This window comes from Drosophila busckii, chromosome 3L (assembly GCF_011750605.1).
Source record: "Drosophila busckii strain San Diego stock center, stock number 13000-0081.31 chromosome 3L, ASM1175060v1, whole genome shotgun sequence".
NCBI lineage: Eukaryota > Metazoa > Arthropoda > Insecta > Diptera > Drosophilidae > Drosophila > Drosophila busckii.
The window spans coordinates 3,735,290-3,758,849 of NC_046606.1; the positions used below are offsets into that span (position 1 = coordinate 3,735,290).

The 23,560-nt window shown below is 33.7% G+C and overlaps 1 protein-coding gene across 7 annotated transcripts in view; it reads left to right on the top strand.

The window, feature by feature from the left end:
• Positions 1 to 23,560, top strand: part of LOC108599968 (rab11 family-interacting protein 4B) — a 40,291-nt gene that overhangs the window by 2,972 nt on the left and 13,759 nt on the right. For 3 of the 7 annotated variants that reach the window (XM_017987220.2, XM_017987224.2, XM_017987221.2), the window contains exons 2-7: positions 9,070 to 9,222; positions 9,291 to 9,597; positions 9,662 to 9,730; positions 10,871 to 10,915; positions 20,531 to 20,569; positions 21,257 to 21,371. In XM_017987220.2, the coding sequence (XP_017842709.1) occupies positions 9,084 to 9,222; positions 9,291 to 9,597; positions 9,662 to 9,730; positions 10,871 to 10,915; positions 20,531 to 20,569; positions 21,257 to 21,371 (714 nt within the window). In that variant the 5' untranslated portion in view covers positions 9,070 to 9,083. Of the gene's footprint in view, positions 1 to 9,069; positions 9,223 to 9,290; positions 9,598 to 9,661; positions 9,731 to 10,870; positions 10,916 to 14,849; positions 14,914 to 20,530; positions 20,570 to 21,256; positions 21,372 to 23,560 lie in introns of those variants that run through there. The other 4 variants (XM_017987226.2, XM_017987228.2, XM_017987222.2 and 1 more) reach the window with 3 other exon arrangements.

A 23,560-nucleotide genomic window follows, 5' to 3' on the forward strand; every position in this document is an offset into this window, starting at 1 on the left:
TAATGCAAGTGGGTAGAAATCCAGTTTTAAATGTAAACTGGATAATGCTGTTAGTCTCAGATAATTATAAACCAAATACAATTTTACTTCACGCTTATAAAGATAAAAAAGTAAAACGCAAATATGAATTTTTAATAAGCGTGCAGCAGAACTTCGGCGCGACCAGCTATAAAATACACTTTGGCTACGCGTGGAAACTCTAAGCTCTAACTGCGCATAGTATAAAAATATGTTCCTAATAAAGTTAATAAAAATATGAATAACTTTAGAGTTGTATATATTGACGTCATAGGTCGGAAATGTTAAAGTCTAATGCAGCGTGAAATAAATAAATGTCTGTATACGCTTCATTTCATTTTGATAGTGAGATTTACAAAATGTAATTTTATTGTTTTGACCATAATCGACAAATATGTTCACAGAACTATTTTTAGTTTTATCCTTCGCTTATGTGATCTAGAAACAGATATTTAATAGTTACAATATAGTCTAGTAGTTATATATGAAATAAACGTACCTTGGACGAACTTTTTTATTATTAAGAATAGATCTGGATCTACAAATATTTAATTATTAGATATAGTATAGATATACATATATATGAAATATATATACATACCTTAGGAAGTCTATCATAGATTTATCATCCTTATCGTTACTGTAGTAAAGGATTATGTGATTAAGATCACCGTTTTCATTCACATTTGCATTATTATTTGTATTTTTATTGTAACTTTGAATATTGTTTTTAACGTATCCTTCAATTTGCCAGACAAGTGTCAAAAGCAAAAAGAATAATAGTGCTCCTAAGATATTCATTCTCATTGTAATGAGTTAAAATGAAAAAAGCTTCTTTTGAACGGTAACTGGAAAATGATGTTAGTTTCGGATAGCTTCGAATGCTCTATGGCATTAAATTGTATTAAATACAAATGTTACGATTCTTGCAGCAATAAATTTACAAATACTGTTACGCTATCTCTTTCACTTTCACGTAAGACAAAAAGCAAAAAAAGAATTTAATTACTTTTTTTTTATTGACATCGTTTTCCATTTTAATCTTGCCCTAATATAAACAATAATAAGATTTAGAAGAACTTGTATATTTTTTGCAGGATAGCGATACGAAAATATTATTATTAATTATTCACTCAATTTTAATGATTATTTTGTGCTTTCGTCTGTTGCCAATTGCTCGTCCATTGAGAAGAGATCTATGAACAGAAAATAAATTTAAATTTGCACGTTTCAGAATTAAACCTTATGAAACACACTTACCTCAAGTTGCCTGTGAAGTCTACAGTTATTTTATTGGTGCTACCATTTAAATTCGTATTTTTATTCTCATTATCATTATCATTTTGACTCTGCAACTTATTCCAGACCCAGCTTTGTCCGTCAACTTGGTAAACAATTGTCAGCAGTAAGAAAAATAATAGTGCAGATAGGTCACTCATTTTCACTGTTATGATTTAAGCGAGTAAAAATCTTATTATAAATGTTAACATAACTAATTCTTTTAGTTTCAGTACTCAAATGAAATACATTTAAATTTCATGTAGCTATTTAGATTAAAATTCTTCATGCAGTAAAGGGACGCACTTAGTTTGACTTGCTGCTGTACCAAAGCTTTGCACAACTTTGGCATGCCCTCTTACCGTTTTTGAATTGGAAAAGTGTATGAAAAATTGTTCATTGTTTAGCTTAGGGCCTTGGCACAGTTATGCGGCTTTTGGCCACGCATATTTTTAACTTGTTTCTGTCTTTTCCTTCTTCTGTTCTGCATTTGCATTCGCATTTGCAGTTTTGGGTTTTCTTATAGGGCTTGACCTGAAGCAATTAACTAACAGTTTCAAATGCACTGGTGCTTATAAACGCTTAAGTAAAATATTAAAAAATTTTAATAAATAAAATGTTAATTAGAAACGTTTGAACTTCAGCACGCTTGGGTTTCAAGGCAAACGAGTTGCAAAGATTATTTTTATTTATTTTCGTTGCTTGCTTATAAACAAAGCAATGCGAGAGCTTGTGCCAATTGTTTGTGGTTTTAAAAACAAAACAACAACAAAAAGTTAAAGCAGTCGAGCAAGTTAATAAGCTAAAAGCATTGACAGTGTATTGGCTGCTTGCCACAGTTTGCTGCAACTAAAATAGGTCACAAATTGTTGCTGCCACCTGCAAGCAGAAAAACGATTTCATTGACAAATCAACAACTGTTTATAATTAGTCAGGCCAGAAGTAGTCTTCAGTGCTTTGAAGCTGAAGTAAATAATTATATAAAAACTCCAAAACACATACACACACACACACACACAGACACAAGTACTTAAAAGCAATGCGCTTTACTCACTTTGAACAGGTGTCGTCGACTTTGTTGTTGTTGTTTATATTATGCTCACACATACACGCAAAGAATGAAATGCATACAAATAAATGTGTGTGTGTGTGTGCTGTCATGTGTGCCGCATACTTTGCTGTTCTTTGACTTGTAATGTATCTGTATCTGTAAGATACGCGCATGTGGCAGACATTGTGGCCAACACACTTCCGCATCTCCTTAGCGTCCACAATAGGCAGAGGCAATTTATAAATGGATTGCAAATGCTGAGATCATACTTAGACGTAACTCAATATAATTCCAGCAATTAATAAAATAATATTAAATTAATAAGCAAGATTGGCAACTTTGTTTACTTTCCATTTTAGTTCTTGTTAGCCTTTTGATCATGTTTAAGTAACTTTTACACAATTTATTGAATTAATCAGTTGATATTATCTTTGCTTAAGTTAGTGGAAATCTACGTTTAAGTGTAAACTGAATATTGCTGTTGGCTACAGATAATTGTAAACCAAATTCATTTTTACTTCACGATGAATAAGTAAAACGCAAATATAAATTTTTGCAGCAATAAATTTACTTTGAGAAGAGCCCAAAAAAAAAAAAAACAAGAATTTTATTGCTTTGAGAGCAACATAAGCAAAGTTTTGTTTTTATTGACATCGTTTTCCATTCTGATCGTGCATTATAAAGCATAATAAGATTTAGAATAAATTGTTGATTTTATTTCTAGTGTGTATAACAGATTATTTAATTTAAGCTTGCGAACTGCAGAGCTGCAAGCATTTTGGCAGTATCCAAATGTAATGAAACATAAAAAGAAAAATATAAAAAATTTGCCTTTGGGGCACTCTGGGCTTCTTTCATTATTCATTCAGTAAAGCCGTCAGCCAAGTTGTAGACAGTTTATACAATTTTCTTTGGCTTCCGCCTAGCAGTACGCCCCAAGAATTTTAAAACCTGATGTCGAAAGTGCGAGCGCAAGAGCGAGAGAGCAGAGAGAAGACTACAAATTAGCAGCAACTGCCAACGTGGCATGCAACCTCTTGCCAACTTAGCAGACGATCAGAAAATAGAGCGGGCGACAGTTTGAAGACACTGCAGACAGCTCTGGAGCTCTATAAAAATAAAATATGTCAAAGCAATGCAAATGGGATTTTCTTTTAGCGGGCGACTGTCTTAATTGATATCTTGTATTTAAATTTAGGGATTCACGCTTGATTTAACAATTTGTCAAAACAATTTGTTTATTTTCTAATTTTCTCGCATGCATTTCTCTCTCTCTCTCTCTCTCTCTCTCTCTCTCTCTCTTTCTATTGTGCATTGACCCAATTTTTCGCTTTCGAGTGTCGCAATGTGTATTGAATATGTTTCTGTTGTCTTTTGTTATTGCATAATTAATCAATTTTGGGGGCGTTTCTACTACAATATTGTGGGTGTATGCGCTGATAGCGAATAAAAAAATCCCATTCATTTATTTATAATTTTTAAGCACTTTGCTTGCTTGTAATCTCAAGTATTTCTCTTTGTTTATTTCGTTTTGTGTATTTAGTTGTGCATCACGTAGTTGGCTTAAAATGCATTAAACTTAAATTCGAAATTCATGTCTTGAAGCTCAAAACACGTTTTGTTTAAAACAGCAAAAGCGACAGCTGCATAAATATAAAACAAATGGCATCTCAAGCTTAATAGTTAACAATAAAATAAAAATGTTAAACTTGTAACAATTTGGCTTGACAATAATGCTGCAAATTTTGTGTTTGTGTTTATTAAAAATAAAATAATATATATTAAATTGTATAAAATTATTAAGCATAACATTACTGACTGAATTATTGAATAAGCTAATTCAGTTAATATTTAATATTTGATCTGCATAGATAGATAAAGAATGAAGCAGACCTTGACCAATTTTCTTTGTTAATGCAACAACTCAAACGATCTCATATCGCTTTAATTGCAGTCAATATGCAAAGCATTAGCCATATGTTATGGATCAACCAAAGGCATAGCCATATATATATATATAGCACTAAATATATGTGCATTTGTATGTGTGTGTGTGTGTTTAATTATAGCAGCAGCTGCTTGTGTGTGGGCGTTTGCTATTTATCTAATAAATGCGAGCCAAATGGGCGTCTACTGACCAGAGCGACTCGCAGCTGATCAGACCCCCACCCACTCATGCGGCGTTGACTTTGAATTTGTGAGTCATAAACTTGAACTTGTGGACAGTGTGCGCTCAGCTCAACGAGCAATAAAATTGGAGCAACAATTTTGAAACGCATCAATTTACTAATCAAGTCAACTGCTGAGCGATTTGTTATTGTTGTTATTACGTGTGATGATGACGACAACGACAGTGGCAAACAGCTGTAAAGTGAAGTGGAAAGTGTGTGAAAATGTAGTGACTGTCAAACTGTTGACAAATGAAATACATTTTTGCAGCCTTTTCTTACTTGAGTTTAAACAACTGCAACTAACTTAGTTGCTTAAAATGAACAGCCAAGTAGTTGTAACTTGTCAGCTGCTTTGGCATTTTAATGAGACTTTATTCTATGCTCAAGCACATGCCAGCGGTAATGCTCTCCCCTCTCCTCTCTCCGCTTACCCTTACTACATGTAATTCGCTGGCATTATGAAACCGCACGAACTCAATGTTTTGTCTGTTTCCAACAATAACAACGAGCCCAGTTTGGTCATGTAATTCAAGTGGTCACAAGCAGCAGCAGCAGCAGCGGCAACATATGTGGCACGCATCTTTAGCCAAGACTTTGTAGCATATGCTAGAGATAGAGACAGAGCTAGAGACTGTTTGTATCTTGTCTGCCTAGCTGTGCCTAATTCAAGCGAAGCAGCTATACGAGCGAGACGCTGAAAATTCCTTTGAAATACTCAATTAAAATGCATAAAATTTCATATGGAACCTTTTGCACAAGTGCGCTACCTGCTTCGGAAATTGAAACTCAAATGCATTGCAACATATGCTGAGATAATAAACTATCTATAGATAAATAATATAGATTTCATACAAACAGATTGTTCGCTCGTTGATCAAATATCGAAATATATTTTTACATGTTCATTGTGAATAGTTAAAAAATAACTTAAACTGTTTGTTTGTATAATTTATGCATACAATTATTTCAGTAATCATTTTTATTTGATTTGATTTGATTGTTCAGTTTATTACTTTTAATAATTTTTTATTTAAACTTATAAAAACGCAGTTGATTATTTTTCATTATAAAAACATTGCTTCCATTTTTATATCATCTTTATATTATAAAATGGCTAGACACTAATATAAAATAAATACATAAATTTAGCTTAGTATTATTATTATGAATTAATTCAAGCAGCAATTTTTATTATTACTTTGCTGCAATTTTCGTTTCGCTTTAATTAATAAATGTAAATGAAATATCTTACTGAGTTATTTAGCTGCTTGTTATTTTGTAAGCTTGTTTTTTATTAATGCAACGCTTCAATTAATATTAAATTTGAATAATTTTCTGCCACATTCATTTATTCAAAACCTGTCTAAAACACTTGCCAACGCTAATCACGTCTATTCCCAAGTCTTGCTTGCGTTTTCTACATTTTTAGCTGCAACTCGCTTGTTCTCTTTGTTCGATTCAAAATGCGAAAAGAAGAAGATAAAAAACTGTTCACACAGCTCTGTTTTTTTATTTTTTTTATTACAACCTGTATCAGGTGACTGCTGATGTCGAAGTAAATGCAAACAAAGGAAATATGCTGCTCATGGGAAATACAATTTATAATTATAAACTTAAACAGCGATGCGCATGAAAAATGCATTAAAAAAGCGCAACGAGAAAAACTCTGAGAAGATTTTCAACTCTCGCAAGCTTTTGTAACTGTGCTCTGAGCAACGGTGTTGCATATTGTTGTTGTTGCTGTTGTTGCACAGGTTGCACTAACAGCAATTTGAATTTTGTGGCCAAAGCAGATGGCGGTAAATTGGATTGGCATTATAAAGCTGACACAGTTACATTCGAAATAATAAAAAATACATTCAAAATAAATCAAATAATGAAGCAGCTTTAGTAAATCTTGTTAGATTTTTATTGAGTTCATTTGTTTATTAACAAAACAAGTGTGCAATAATAAATATTGCAAAAATAAAAATGATTTAATAAGCATAAGCTGCAAATTAGACGAATTAAGTAATATAAAACTTTTCAAAAATATTTTCCAAACATTTTATTTGACTTAAATTTTAAGCATTTTACATTATTTGTATTATATTATTTTTATTAACAAAACAGTCTATTTTTTGTTAAATTTAACTGTAGCTCGTTTGCAATAATAAATATAGAAAATATACGAATTATTTTTATAAAGCTTATAAGCAAAATTAAAGAAATAAATTAATCTAAGTCATTTAAAAAATATTTTATGAAACATTTTACTTATTATTATTATTTTTACTACAAAAAACAGGCATTGCTAATTTGTTATAATAAATCTAGTAAAAGTAAAAATTTGTTTAATAAGCTTAAAGTCAAACTTAAATAAATTCAGAACACTAAAACTTTGCAAAAATATTTTATTTAAGTTATTTAAGCAAAAGTTGAAGCAGACATTTATTATCATTATACTACAGTTTATAACCTTAATTTGAAATTTCTCTTGTACTAAATACAATTATTGCAGTGCAAGTTACCAGGCAATCCAATTTCCCATTTCCCTCTTACACTATCCGATGACAAACCTGACGCTGCTCACTTTCATAAAAAAAAAAAACAGCAAACCTCAAGAGTTTGACAAGCCATTGAAGCGAAATGCCAAACTCACACGCCCTGCTTTCATGACTTTCCCCGCCACCCACCTCCCACTTTGATTATGCAAAGCCATAGAGCAAATTGCATAAGTTTCTCGCCAACTACTTTTTTATTTTGTACCCACATTATGTTCATCGATTTTTCACTGCAGTTGCTGGACAGACGTTTCAATAGCTTCAGAGTTCATTGCACCCACAGGTTGCTTCTTCTTCTGCTGCTGCTGCTGCTATTTTTGGGTTGTGGCCAAAAGCTTTGACTCTTGCCAAGTTTGTTATTATTATGATTAGTTATTTGCTGCTTTGCGCTTGAGCTACAGCCAGATATGTAATAATATTATAGCTCGTATAATTGTCAGACAATCAATACTTAATCACAGGTTTTTAAACATGCTTAGCTCATTACGAATAATATGCAATTGTTGCTATTTTAAATGAATAATAGTCATGCAATAGAGTTCAAGCGCAGTTGGAAAGTTTTATTATAAACAATAATTAGTGCTACAATTTAAATGAATCATAAAGTTCATGTTAACTGTCGCAGCAAATTTATTATGCCAAAAATAAAGCCGCTTGACCCACTTCTAAGTACCTGAGCACCCAAACTGTAACGACCCTGACATTTCAATCAATCAACACGCCAATAGTTCTATCTACCAATAGTTCACTCTAGGCCTATTTTATGGATTTTATTTCCAAGCAGCTCACGTCGCTTTCTAAAGCGTGTAACCCAAAAAATTGTGCCCAACTTGCGACAACAACAACAGCAACAATTATAAGGCAATTACGCACGCTTAGCGGTAACAACAAATGAGTCTCTCTAGAAATGTCAGCTGACCGACCATTAACTGAAAGTCTACAACTAATTCTAGGGGAAACTCTAATTCTGCAGTGGGGTTTTCTTTTTTTGGTGAAATGGCCACAACAAACCTCGACACAATTTACTTTTGTACTTGTTACGTTGCTCACTTCTTTGTTATTGTTTTATTTTGTCGCTGACCACTTCCGTTTTGTATTTTGTTGCTCTCTTCGCTTCGTGCTATGGTCTACTAGTTGCATTAATGTTTACCTATGCGTAATGCACCTGTTGCCTTTTCTTCAATTTCTTAATGACAGTTCATTAGCTTAGAATCAGCAAAAGGTAGCATAGCAATAATTTAAATTAGATATGAGCCGTAGATTTGTTTATTGTGAAACGCTGCTGATAAACTAAATTTTTATATTAAATCAAACTAAAATTTTATATTAAATTGAGCACTAATTTTGTTAAGACTACTCTACAAATCTATAATTCAAATAAAAACATTTTATTAAATGCTTTTAATATAATAATTAATTACAACTCAATGCTGTGACAATAATTATTATTTAATCAGCTGATGTTTTGTTAACCCACATTATTGAAATATTTCTATAGAATTTGTATATTGTTAAATATTTGCTGAGGTTAAGCGCCTTGCATTAAATTTTAATTATTATTGAATATATTCACTAAGGTTCAGCGGCTTTCATAAAATGTTTATTCATATACATCCAAATATTTTGAATACAAATCTTTTGTAAGCGAATTCAATAAACTGAATTTGTTTGCATGAGCAACAAATTATGATTAAATGGATATGCGCATAATTTTGTTATCTTGCTCGTAAAAGTCCAAACTTTATGCTCAATAAATTTGATTTATGCGATTTTTTAATAATTTTGTATTTTTATGTTTAAAAATGTTGTTGTTGTATTTAGCACGCCGCAATTTATAGAAAATTAAATTTATTTAAGTGCCATGCTTATTGCAACTAAATTTCAATTGATCTGTTAGCAATAAAAAGTTGAAATTCAATTAAAAGCGCATGCAAAAGTCATTGAAAATTAAAATGTAGCAATTGCATGTTCGGAAACTCAAGTAAAACTTTGTATTTTTCTTTTGCAGCTTTGTGGTAAGAAATGGCGCCCATGCCACGCATTCAATTGCCCAACAGCAGCAGCAATACGTCCATCAAGGCCAGCACAAATAATTTTCTCTATGCCGAAACAATTTCCGGCGACAGCAGTCCGACGCCCAGCAGTCCGCCCTCGAGCACAGGTAAGTGGGTGCACAAGCATTTTAAAGAGAAATTGTTGTAAACTCTTTTCTTTTTGTTTAATTTGCAGCAGGCGTTGCCAAATCGCAGTGCTCCTCGCTGTCCGATGGCGAATCCTTTGAGGGCTATGGCGAGAATGAATATTGCGCACAGCGACGCGAGGCGGGCAATCCGCAGGGCAACAGCACAAGCAACAACACCAACAACAATAATGGGAACAACAACATTCACAATATAAGCAGCGGCATCAGCTCCTCAACGCACAATCACAACCACAACCACAGTGTTCACTCGAATGATGGCAACAATAATTTGAATGACAGCGCTGGCATTGAGCTTGAGCTGGCGCCCCATGTGGTCTCATCTTCGCCCAAGGAGTAAGTGCCTGCTCTATATATAAAAACAAATTGTTTGCTTATTATTTTTTATTGCATTTTGCAGTGACGAGGAGCTCAACATTATGCCGCGCGACAATTGGAGCAGACGCAGTCTGCGACGCACGCCCACAAGGTAAACCGCAAACACAGCTGGAAACACGTCTAGACTAAGCCAAACTCAATTAGCCAATTAGTTATGTACTCTGCTCGCATAATCAACTCAAACTTTGACGTAATGTCCGAAGATGCACAACGTACAAGCTCCGATCGCTGTAAAACAATTTGAATATTTAACCTTTTCTTTTGTATACACACACACACACACACACACGCTAGTGCTGAATAACCAGTTTTTATTTTCTATGTTGTTTAAGCCGTGATTCATGCCCATATCCATACCCCAGTCACAGTCTCATGCTGTCTCTTTCTAACTGCCGCTTGCGGTTTGTTGTAGTCGCTGCGCCTCTCTATTTCCGCTTGTGCCAAAACTCACCACACGCACACGCTGTAAGCTGTAGCGATCATGTGCAGCTGTGGTGAGTTGCATTGACGAGTTTCACCAGAGCTAAGAGCACAGCGCTGCGCTCTTAAATTTTACAGTGTGCACACACTGCAATGATTAGAGTTTAATAATTTGTTTATTTTTAAATGAGCTATTAATGCTAAAAGATATTGTAAAATTCATTTAGTTTCACTCAAAGCAAAAAATCTTGTATGCAATATAAACATATTAGAGAAATTGTTGTAGAAATATGTTAAATCAGCCTTTTAAGTTTTTAATTGGTTTTTCAAACTTAACTGTCTTGCTACTATATTTAAACCAAATGTTAATATTTTAAAAGCAGTTGTTATTGAATAATCTTTAAGTAAAATTGTGCAGAGTATGGCAATATTTATGTTCAACTCAAAGAATTAAATCTTAAATTCAATATAAATGTATGCGGAACTAGCTGCAGTATATATTTATAGTGCTATTGTTATAAAACTATTTTAAATTACATACACATGACCAGTTAGCTATATTTAAAATTAGATTTAAACTTAGAAAGTTTTTCGTTGGCTCATCGAACTTCAAACTTCCCTATATCTAAAGTTAATGTAAAGTACAGTACTGAAAAGCACTTGTTACCGCTCTATAGTTAATTTAAACAATTTGCTTGCAATATTTGCCCAAGCAATAACAGTTTTAGTTTTAGTTCATGTTCATTCAATAATTATTGAGGCTACATTTTAATAATTGGCTTTAATCTGATATATATACATTCTCTTGCAGCAATCCCGATAGTTTATCCCAGCGTCGTTGGGGCTCCATGAGACAGTAAGCAACAAAAATTTATTCACAATCTATTTGGGTTGCTTTGGTTATCACTTCATATAAACCTTAACCCATTTTGCTTGCACATCTGGTTTTGGTTTTTATTTAATTTAGTATAAGAACTGTATGATTTATATATTTGTTTAGCTTAGCCAGCAATGCATTAGTTTTATCTTTTAGCTTATCATTTATTTTATTGTTAGCTAGAGCAAATGAATTTCAATTGCTGAACTTGTTGTCAATTGGCTTTTGTGTGTTTTCAAGTACCCAAAGCTGCTTTCTAACAAATTTATGCGCTTGTTTGTTTTGTCATCACATTTGGTACAAGCAAAATAATTATACAAGCAAGACAATTAATGTTCATGACCCAATTGAGTAAGACTAAAGATTAATAGCTATAGATTAGGCAGTTAGTCGAGCTATTTAATTCCTGCAGAATAATGTCGTTTATGTTGGCCAGGCTTACAATTTCTGCTGAGCATTCTCAGTTTAGTTTTTCTTTAATTTTGTGGCAATAATTGTTGTTGCTTCCTGTTTTGTTGCCTTGCCTGCATTGAAGTCGCAAGTGAAGTTGCTCATCCGCTTTGTGTGTTCAAGTGAAAAGGTTGAAGGTAGACCGAAGACCAAGCCTCAAGTTTGTATCTTCTGCGGGGTCTCTTCGCTTGGCTTACACAAGTTTTTGCCAACGTTTTTGCACTTCGCTTGGGGTTGTCATGTCTTTGGAATGCGAGAGCGAGCGAGTTATAGAGACACAGGCATTGAAACGAGTTTTACTTGCGGCAATTTTGTCGGAGACGCTGCTGAAGTTTGATCTCACAACTGAATTTGGGCCGCAATTTTGTCAAGCTACGGTTGACAAATGACCCAAAAAGCGTCAAAAAGAAACTCAATAATCAAAAATCAGCTTAATCAACTTAATCAACTTACTAAGCAGTTCTAACAGCTGTTGGTCTTGGCTGCTTAACCTTAGGCCTAACCTTCATGCTAACGTCTCATAAATTGCTGCCTGATTGCCACTTGTCTTAGCCCTTTGGGCTACACACTTATTCCCAGGGCGGCAGATAAACAACATTAATTTATCATGCCAACTCTTGCCATTGTTTTTGCCCTCGAGTCTGGGAAAATTAAGATTTCTGTTGCATTCAACAAAGTCAAGTGCATTTCAAATTGCAGCTATGCAAATAATACTGAAAAAAAAAAGTTAACTAGAGTCTGTGAATTTTATAAAGCATTAACTTGTTTATAGAAATTGTGTTGAGGTAGCTGCAAGTTGACGGCATTTAGTGTTAATTGCCAGGCTTAAAACTTATTTTAGTTAAATGCTGCACGTTTTTACAGTTACTGGCAACGATTTAGCAGCGATTTGGCAACAATCTTTGCATTTTTTTATTGGCAGCTTTTGCAGCTGAAGCTGGCCAAATCACTTTGGCTGCACTGCATTGTTTACCTAGGCCAAGACAACTGCCAACATGTTGCAAGCCAACATGCCACTAAATGTTTTACAGAAATGTGCAAATAATTTGGCATTGTAATTATAATAACTTTTAAATAAAAGTATTGAAATAAGACTTTCAAATCTTGTTAAATTTAAATACTTTAGTAGTATAAAAGTTACAAGAAAACTAGCAACTAAATCTTTTTAAATAATAAATCCAGTTCTGTTCTTTTAAACATATTGTAAATCTTTTTGAGATATATTTCGATAGTCATAAAAATCTGCAGATTTTTCGTCTTAAGTCTCTAAAACCAAATCGTCTTAAGATATATGTACGTCTTACCTCCAAAAGAGAATTTGATGCTGCTCAAACCAAGTCGAAGCTGATTTTGAGTTGCTTTGAGAATTATTTTAAATTCTGTGGCTTAACTGGTAAAACAAAAACTATTGCTACTTAAAGTTTTTAATGCAAATAATTGTGCATTATTTTTATGCATGTTTATTTTATTGCTTTATATATTTCTACTGCAGTTTTAAAGTAACATTTTGTTAGTTTTTCATTTCAAAAAATTGCTTTTAATTTTAAAATAATATTCAAATCTTATACATTTTTAATCTGCAAACTAAAACAGTCTGGCAACGCTTTTGCTTATGCAGTTGCTCAAACAAATAGTTTCGACGCTCTCTCTCATTGTTTGTTCTGATTTGCTTTGCGCTCTTTCGCTCTCTTTCGCTCTCTCTGGCTGTTGCGTCGAACCTGTTTGTTAGCCGCCTTTAGATTTGGCCCAAACACTTGCGTTTGCGTTGATTTTTAGTTCGAATTTAGCTGCAAGCGCGTGTGGTTCGCATTTTAAAGATCGACGCTTGTTTTTGTTTGTAGTTCATTATTCGAAACGCAGCTGCAGCGTCAGCGTCAGCGTCACTTAGACGGTTCCGCTGTGGCATTATAAGAAAATCTACACCGAATTCCGTCGCATTAAAAACATTAAAACAAAAAGTATGTGAAAGTCGGTGCAAAATGATGAGTGCAAAAACTCTAAATAAACATAAAACAAATGCCAACATGTTTTGTTATGTTATGTGTGCGGCTAAAACAAAAAATTATTTTGGCCATAAATTTTTGGCTTGGCATGTGGAATAGAAAACGTTTTTAAGTGAAATATTTTAGGGCTGTGTTTTATTTTTTAATTATTGTAATTGTTAGTTCAAGCTTACAGCTGTGTTAATTTACGGCGGTTACGCCTTAATGACTGCAACTAGCGTCAGCAACTGATGAATTGAATGAACACACACACACACATGCATAGGGAGAGAGTGAGACACAGCAATGTGTACACGCCCTTTTGTTGCACTCAGTGCTGCATCAATCAAATTGAAATTCATAGACTAAACACCTTCATTTGCCTACACTAGTTAACAAGGCACAAGCAAATGATTTACATTTGCAGTTTAATGTTTTGTGAGCTGCTGCAATTAAATTTATAAATTTTTCAACAATTTTAAGCTACAATAATTCTCCAGTTCAATTCTTTGTTACCTGCATTAATCAAATGCAACAACTAAGCAATTTAATTTGTCTACACTAGTCAACAAACTGCAGTTCTTAACATTCTAAGCAGCTAACAAAGCTTTGCAGCTCAATACTTTGTGAAGTGGCAGCAATGAAATTTGCATCTTCTTGCCTACACTAGTCAACAAAGTGCAGCTATTTGAATTTTAAACTAAACATTCCTGCTCATTGCTTTGTGGACTCAAATGCATTACACTATGCTACAAGCTGCAGTTGCTTACAATTCTCTTGTTGTTTGGCTGCATCAATCAATCAAAATCAAAGCGTTTTATAGCCTTAATTACATTTAAAGCAGCCATAAAAGTCGGTTAACAGCTGATCCCCAGAGCAGCAGTGGGGCATGTGGCATGTGGCACGGCTTGGATTAGTTCGAATTTCGCTTTCATAGTTAGTACGTCGGCATTTAACGACGTTATCAGAGCTAAGAAATAATGAAATGAAAAGCGCGTGTCTGCAATATATTAAAAACTATAAAAAATCAAAGCCAGACCAGACAAAAAGCAATTATTATTATTGTTTTTATCTTCTGCTTTTGCTATTTCAAACAAAAAAAAAAAAAAATAGATTTGCAATGAAAAGTGAAGTGTTGAGTTTTGTTGCGAAAGTGTGTCTAATTTTCCAAACGTATCTATGTGTGTCTTTCTGTGTGTGTGTGCGAAAATCGAATTCCGCTTTGTGCTGCTTCTGTGCAATTACAAATTGTTGGTTTTTATTACTTTTAGGCTTTAAGCACAAACAACAAATTTCACAGTAATTTTGTTAAAAATGACAAACAAATCTAAACAAGCAGCGCTTTAAATTTATCTTATCGTAACAACAAACTGCAGCCTCAATGACAAACGCAATGCGGCCATTGGCCAGTTGATAAGCAAATGAGCTAACAAAGCTATCACAATAATAAATATAAACTTGCAACAGCCAAAGTTAAAACCCTAACTCTATGGATGATGAATATTTTGAATATTTTCCCTATGATCGCAGTCATTTAAGAAAAACGTGCGTATTTCTATAAAAAAGTTTCACATGTTTGTTGCTTTAATGTTGTTGCACTTAATTGTCGCGTTAAGCACATAAATTTATTCTTAAGAAAGCAATTTGCACACACACACACACGCCCACACAAACACACACGCCCACAACCACAGTAAACACACTTTCGCTTGCTTGCTTCAAATCCCAAAGCCAAAAAAAAGTGACTAAGCTTTTTTACACACAAACACATTTATATTTCATATATATACATGTTAGAGTTGTAGTCATATGTTTATAACAATTACTTTGCTTTTTACCGCTATAAATCAAGATATTTGCAGCTTGACCTGCCCATGTAACTTGTCAATTCATTTCGAGTTTCGATTTCGATTTCTTGTTTGTTGAGCCATGACAATGTCTGTTTGCTGTCTACTACGATATAATAATCAATTTTCGCACTAAATAGCTTTAAAACAGTGAGAGCGTGTTAAATGTGATTGATTTATCAACTGTTGGATTTTGTTTATAAAAAACGGTTTATAGATTTTCAAATTTGCATGCGTCATTCATACATTTTGTATTTGTTATTTTAATATAGCCTTTGCTATATTTGTTTGCTTATTGTTTTATATTTGTGTATTTAAAACTACAATTCATTCTATTTTTATAAAAGAAACTGACTAAATGGTGTTAATATTAATATTAAAGTTTCCTAAGAGTATCTCGACGACAAGCAGTAGAAATTATCACTTGGTTCTTGGATTTATTCTTTTCGATCTGAGCAAATTGTTTACCATTGAACAAGAATTGATACTTCATTAATTTATGCTGAGTTTTATTGTAAAATTAGATAGCTAGCAGTAAAATAATTACTAACTAGTAATATTTAAAGCGAATTATTATTCGATTGCTGCGATGTAGCTGTAGAAAAAGCATCTATGACTCTATAAATTAAATTATTGCTCACTAAAAACAGATATTGGCAAAAAGAAAAAAAATATTCTAAGTTGTGTCTCAGTAATTTGGCTTGCGAGAGCTTAAAGATAAAATCTTTAGCGCTAGTTTCAGCGTAGAAAATATAAGCAAAACATTGTGGATAGAATAGCAACGTAAATGCTACAAACTGTAGCAAAGCTTTGTGGCATTTGTGGCAGCTTGTCAAGTGTGTCAAATGCGCATATTCACAATTTGTTGTTAATTAAAATTGTTTTTGCCTCAGCTGACGCAAAGTTTGAGCTTCACCCTCCACCTTCAGAATTACCTGTTGCTTGTTAGCTGAACAAATCAGTTAAGGCACCAGACAGACAGTCGAAGCGAAGAGCAGTAAACGCTGAAAACAGCGCAAACTTATAAAAATTAAATAATCAGCTGAAAAATGCGAGTTTCTTGAACTCTTTGTCTGCTTAACATGCAAAGTTTGCTTGGCGTTTATTTATGCATTTATCTCTGCTTAACGAAAAGCCCCCAAGTCATGTCAAAGTCAATCAATCCAGGCAGCAAGTTATGCAAAGACTGAAGCAGTGACCCACTTAAATTCTATTCATATTTTTATTTTATTTTTATTTTGCACCTCGACATATGCAAATGGCAAATAACATTGTCGAACAGAATTTGTTAATAATGCAACGCTTCAATGGTCAAGTGCCTGTGCTGTTAACTGTTACTTTTAACTGTTGTTGCTGTTATTGTTGCAATGCCAATTACCAAAAGGATGGGCTATGGTTAACACACCTTTCAACTTGGCGCATTCAGACGCAACTGCTGGTGGCTCATTAAGTGCCTTGGGAAACTTGTCTAACTATTTTTATTTTATTTTATGCTGTTATTGCCAACTTTAATGCGCTCAGTACCGTTTTATTACGCTTTGTTTTAATTGAAGTTTAGTTGATTCTATTGTTAGTTAACTACGAAAGTCACTTTGAATGCAAAGAGAAAGAAACAGCGAAATATGCTCCCATAATAAAATATAAACTTTTATCATTAAAACTATATAATACTTACACTTATAATACAAAAATAATTGAATTTATTAGCAATGTTTATTAAAATTGAACCAGAGCAGGGCTTGCACTAAAAGTGAATTAGTTAGTTATGGAAAGCTTTGCTTGCTTTTGCCTCTTTCTTCAAGTCACCTAGATCACGCCACCTAGGCTGTTTAGTCAAAGCGACCCCTTCCGTTATCTTTTAGTGCCTGCGTAAGATAAAGCGTGCATGCTCTCTCGCTCTTTTGCCTACGCTCAGCTTCGATCGACTGCACTGCTTACAGAGCGCGGCTCGCACTTTCGTTCTTGTGCGCTCTATCGACTGAACGAAATCGTTGCTTAGAGAGCGCTAAATGCATCGTCCAATGCTGTAAACTTAAATCACGCCACCTTTGGGTACCTACGAGAGCTTCAATCTGCATGCTGTTTCGTTCTTTTTCCCACGCTAAAGCGCTAAGGACAGCGACGCCCACGATAAGCTTCGTTGTATGCGTGAGCTTCGGCCCTAGCTAGCCGACAGCTTAGCTCGGTTGAGTTGAGTTGATAACTAGAGCTGTAGCTGTTCTTATCTTATCTTGTGATCGCTGCAGACTTTTTTCATTTTCCTTCTTCTGCTGTTCTTATGCAAATGCGAGTGAAACCAAATGTTTTGCTTTGCGCAAGTTAAAAACAAAGTATATATAATTATAACATTTATTAAGATATAAGTTAAAACTTGAAATTAGATCAACTTTTTTCTCTTAAACCAGCTTGTTATAAATCTATTTGATCTGGCCATTGAACTCAATTTCATAACAAAACAGATAAATATTATACGCATTGCTGCCTTTAGTCGCTACTTATGTCATAGTTTTGTTTATCAATTGTTAAATAGATTATATAAAAGTGCTGTAAATTCAAACAATCGAAATTCAATTCACATGTTCTCTCTTCCATTCCCAAACCTCTCCTCTGCTAACTGATGTTTAGTCTTTGCCCACAACACGCGGAAAATTCTCAACTGTTAACCAAGCGTAACGCAATGAGCGTATGTAGCAAAAGAGACAGAGAGGGATATAGATAGGGTAAGGAAGAGAGGGGAGTGGCAGTGAGCGTGCGCCCGAAAGAATTTTATTTTTGTTTTGCTGGGAAACTGGCTGCGTGGCTTGCATAAGGGAGAGGGTCATCATTCAACAGGTGTGTGTGAGCCTAGGTAACAACTTAGTTCTTTAGCAAACATTGAAACAGTTTGCTCGCCTGACCATAGACCATTTGTCGTGAGTTTGTTTCCTTGAGCTCTTTTATTTTCTGTCGAAACTGTCATTCAGCTCTATATTTAACAACTATACAAAGTTTGTAACACTCAAGTGTTATTTACTGAGAGATAGTCGTAAGTTTATATTGAGTTGAATATATCTCAATTAAATATAAAATACTTAAACGATACAAACCTTTTTCCGATCGAACCTCGCACTCATTTTTACTGTTTGAATTTCTAAAATGTGCCAGGGAAAAGGTTTGACTAATAACTAACTTGATTAAAATTTTAAATGCTTAGCATTCCTATTATATATATTTTTGTAGTTTTACTTTTTAAAGAAGCTTAATTATCCAAATAATAGAAGTAAATAATACCTTTGGCCTTTAAATATATTTGTTGGATTTGGTTTAGCTTTCAGTATTATTACTTAAGCTCTCTCTTCAGCTTGCAAACACTTGCGTATTCCTTCGGCATTTAAAACAGTTGTCGTTTTTATTTTTAGTTTTTAATAAAGAACATTAACCTTACCCAAGTCAAAGCAGAGAAAAGTAGAAAGGAAGTGGAAGTTTATAAATGTTTAAAAGTGTTAAAATTGCTTTAAAATTGTTATTGCAAAAAATAATAACCAAAATAACCGCAGCCACAATTTCCGGCTTGTGCACATAAATGGAAATATACAAAAAATAAATATAGGTAACAGATAAAAGTTTGAATATGTATAAGGTTAGCTGCTTAGGTGTTGGCTCTGCATTAATTTCAATTCGATTTGACAACAAATAATAATTATATAACAACTGCGACCTTAGCCGTATAGTATTTAAACAACAAATTCAAACAGATTTTTTATTTCAACTGTTTTTTGTGTGCACGAGTTGATTACATGTCATTACCTTGATCGTTTTTATAATTAACTGACTGTGTTTTTTAACGAATTGTGTGTGAAATAGAAATGAAAAGTTGTTTGGGGCTAAATTTACATAGACAGCACTTTGGTATGAGTTTTCTATTTGCAACACATACGTTGTGGCACTTTGTTAGCCTGCAACACATTGTGGCAGCTGCTGCCACATTTGGCATCAATTTCAGTTGCGATTTAATGACAATTTCAGTTTGCAGCCAAATTCAAACCACAAACTACACTGCACACTATTTAAAAACTGAAGCTATAGAGCATCAAGCTATTCGTATATAGAGCTAAATAAATTTAAAGTTTTTGCTTTTAGTTTTCATTGAAAATTACAGCGGCAAGTTGCGCAACTTTGTGGCATACATTAAAATTTTTTTGCTTTGGAAAATCTGTCGAATTGGCATATAAAATAATTGAGCTTGCACTTTTTATATTTATGAGCACGCAATTTGTTGCCTTAAAAATTATTTATTTATGTTGTTTTGCTAATTTGCATTAGTTGAGTTTTTGTGGTTTGCTAAAAATAAGTAATAAACTAGATGAGACAGTTTTGTTTTTTGTCTTATACTTTTATCTAGCGCAACTGCAAAGTGGGTTAATGAGTTCAGTTTGGGGCTGCAGTCAAGACTAAGGCAAAAAAGTCTCCCATAAAAAAGTTAGACATGAAAACATGCATACCTATGTACATTACATAGTAAGTATGTATGTGTGTAACTTGTGCATTTGTTGTTTATTTTGATTTTGCTTTGCCAACATTTTAAATTTATTTATTTCAATTAGCAACAGTCTAGCTAAAAGCAACTGCGTCAGCCTTGTATATTTTAATTTAAATAAAACAAAACACAATTGGTTAACAAGCAAGTCAAATGGAAATTTTATGCACATTTATCCATGAATTATTTAATTAATAAATTAGCGCCAACACCAACTTTAATATTTCCTTCTCAAATTTAAAGCTTTTTAAATGCAAAATTTTATAATTCCCCAACCATTTCAACTAATTACGCTCCACACACTTTTCTTAAATTTTCTCTTTATTTTCCATTACAACTAAAACACAATTTTTCTTTTTTTTTGATGTCGCAATTATTTTGACTTTGACGTTTGCTTGCTTCAGTTTCTTTTGTTGGCCTGCATTGTCTTTTTGCTTTTTTAGCTGCGGGCTCTGTTGTTTTTATTTATTTTTACCTGTTTTTCTCTTTTGGCATTTGTTGTGTTTCTTTCTATGGGCGTCAATCATTTGCGTGGGTGGCCATTGTTTTCATTTTCGTTTTCGTTTGCGTTTTGTTTACTTATTGCATTTCTTTATTTACATTTACATATCACGTGTTCAGTCATCACACAAAATGCCTTTGGCCGCTTTTTTAAAATCGCAAATTCAGTGTCAATAACTTAAGTTGTTTCAATTAAAAGAATTTCAATTGACAGGCTCAAGGGTTTTGGGATTTAAATGTCAAAGTTTCGTGTTAAATTATTTTGTATTGATTATATTTGTATTTTTTCTCATTGCAGTTCCGGTCGCAGACAAATAACATCCAATGCCTTAGCCAGGTAAGTGCCATAGACTTGAATTATAATTAAACTATATTTGTGTTATAATAACAAGCAGCCAGCATTTTGATAGACTTTGATTAAATGCATGTATTTTTCTGTATCGCTGCAGCAAAGCTTATAATTAATTTAAATCTTTCAATTGCTCTTCTACGATTAAATCAACAGTCTATTAAGTATATAAATAGACATTGGTCCATCTATGCACAGACATTGGTCTAGCGCGTATAAATAATGAGAAATATCCACATAATAATAATGCTACTCAGATTTTGCTATAATTAAATTAAAAATAAATAGAATTAATGATTTCATTTCAAAAAATGTTAATGTTAAAACAGCGGGGAAAGTGCGCGCTGTTAAAAAGTGCGCCATCTATGGTTAGCACGCTGTAACTGTTAACTCAGTGTTAGCTGAAAGCGAGTGCACAAACCCAAATGGCTTGGAACTCGGCTGTTCACTTGCATTGCTAAACAGAAGGATGGTACTCGGCTTTGCACTTGCATTGTTAAACCGCTAGATGGCTACTGAGCAACTTTACTGTATTTAAATTTAAAGCATATAGAAAATTAAGTTAAACATATTAAAGGTCTTTAACAATATCGATAAGTTATGTTATTTAAATTAGTTTAAAATTAATGGCAAGTTTTTATTAATGCCGAATTAATGATTTTTTGTATTTTTTAGCCAACTATACAGATCATCGAGCTTCAACTCCTCAGGCCGTAGTTCCAACTGTGATACAACTGAAGACATGTATAGCGATATTAGTCTGGAGAATCGTCATGATTACGACTATAGGGTGAGTTATTGATACATTATAAGTCTGTAAGTTAAGCTACTTTAAGAAAAGCTGTAAACCAGAAAAATTCATGAAAGTTTTAAGCTCTTCAAAGAAACTCTTTCCACTATCGATTTCAAAGTTTGGGTTTTTTATTTGTTGCTGAGCATTTTGTCGCAATGCGATTTTTCTGGCACAAAAATGTTAAATCCGTTCCAGCAAACAAATGAATTTTGCAAGCTCACAAAAATCTCTTGACAACGATGAGGCGCAAATTTTTGCACTTGACCAGCCAGCCAAATGACAAAATATGCGATTGCATGATTCTCGGCTATTGACAGATTGTGGCCAAAGCTATTTGGCAGCTAATTTGGTCATTCATTAACGCCAAATTCCAATTTGGCTGTGACTGTGACTTTTCACTTTACTGTCGCTGTCGCTTTTGTTGTTGCTGCTACATGCGGCATGCTGAACATAAAAACGTGTTTTTCCCTCAAACGTTGATTGTTTTAACCGTAGTCAGGTGAAACTTTATTTGGCGTGGGTTCAGTTCGCACTGCTTAATGCTGCTGCCCCATGTTGCTGCCACCGCTCGTTATATAAATTGCAACAACTAGTAGAGACTAGAGTGAGTGCACTAGCGCCTCAAGGTCATTGAAATTGCCCGACGAGCGAGACTTTTGAACACTTTCTGCGAATTTCAGTCTCAGTCGCTTCGATTTGGTCAATTGCCAATTTAGTGGCAACAACTGGACAGCAGCAGCAGCAGCAGAAGCAGCAGCAGCCACACAGTTTGGGCCAAGTGCCAATAAGGTCGTCGATTTATAATGATGCGCTTTTCATTTTCATGCATTAGCTGCAGCTTTTCCTCTTCCTCATCATGCGCTCAGCTTTTGTTATAACGAGCAATCAATGCAGATTAGTAGACCCTAAGGAAATGAAATCAACTTGGTTATAGTTTTCTAATCAATTTGCATAAAAATCAATAACGATGCATTAATTTTAATTTGGAAATTCTCGGGGCTTAGCTGTCAATTTAATTCCAAAAGCAATCAAATTAATTTTTAATGCGACTTTCATTGCTCAAGGGTCTGTTGCATGTTCGGTAGCTACGGAATTCTATTGTTGTTCAAATTATTGAATTTAATTGTAAAGCGACAGCTGTAAATTGTTGCCAAGTAAATAAAAGGAGTTTAACACAACAAGTTTGCTGGCTGCGGTGAATGGAAAATGAAAGGTGAAGCGACAACGCAGGAAAAAACAAAAAGCTGCGCGCATGAATTAAAAAAATGCAATGCAACGGCAAAGGCAAAGAAATTTTTAACAAAAATATCACGTACATTGCATTTGGAAGACCTTTGATGATTCTTTTATGCAACAGGCGCGAAATGAAAACAGGAAACGGAAGTAGGAAGGGCAAGGGGCTCAGGCTCTAAGCGCGAATGCGAAATGGCTGCCATTGTCTAAAGCTTGGCTTGGCATACAAACTACTGAAAGTTGAAAGAGAATCAAGGGCAGAGAGTGAGAGAGAGAGAGAGAGAGAGAGAGAGTGCTTAATTGATAGGGAAATGCGATATAACAATTGACAGGCTGTAATTAAAGAAAACAAAGTCAATTATAATTGCAATGAAATGGGAGCACAGCAATGTGAAAAGTCAAGAGAAAGAACTAGGGCTAGAGTAAAAGTTCAAATATGCCAACTCACTAACTTAATGCAGGGCAGACAGCTGCGAAACTTTTAATATTGCAGAATAGTTAGTTGATAAAAATGTTAGAAAGAGAGAAAAGTGCTTATTTATTTTAATTAATATTAAGCATCGATTGCATACTACAATTTCAATTAACATTATAAATACAGTAAACTTTTTATATGAGCAACAAACAACATTCTATTCTATGCATCTTTTTTATTATAAAATTCGCTATGCAAGCCTGAAAGTTTTCACTTTAATTATCATTATTGTATTTCAAATTATAAACCAAAATTTCAAACTGAAACTAAGCAACTTTATTCATTTACTTTTGACATTTCTTGCGAATTTTCCAAAGACTCTGCAGCCTTACAAATCTGTAACTGAAGCTTATTCTATTAGCTCAGATTTTAGTTAGTTTAAGTTGCTTATTTAAGTGTTTGTTTATTGATTTACGGTCTGTTAGCTATGTTAGCTCAACAGCTGCTGGCAGAACATGTTGCAACTGCAAATAAACAA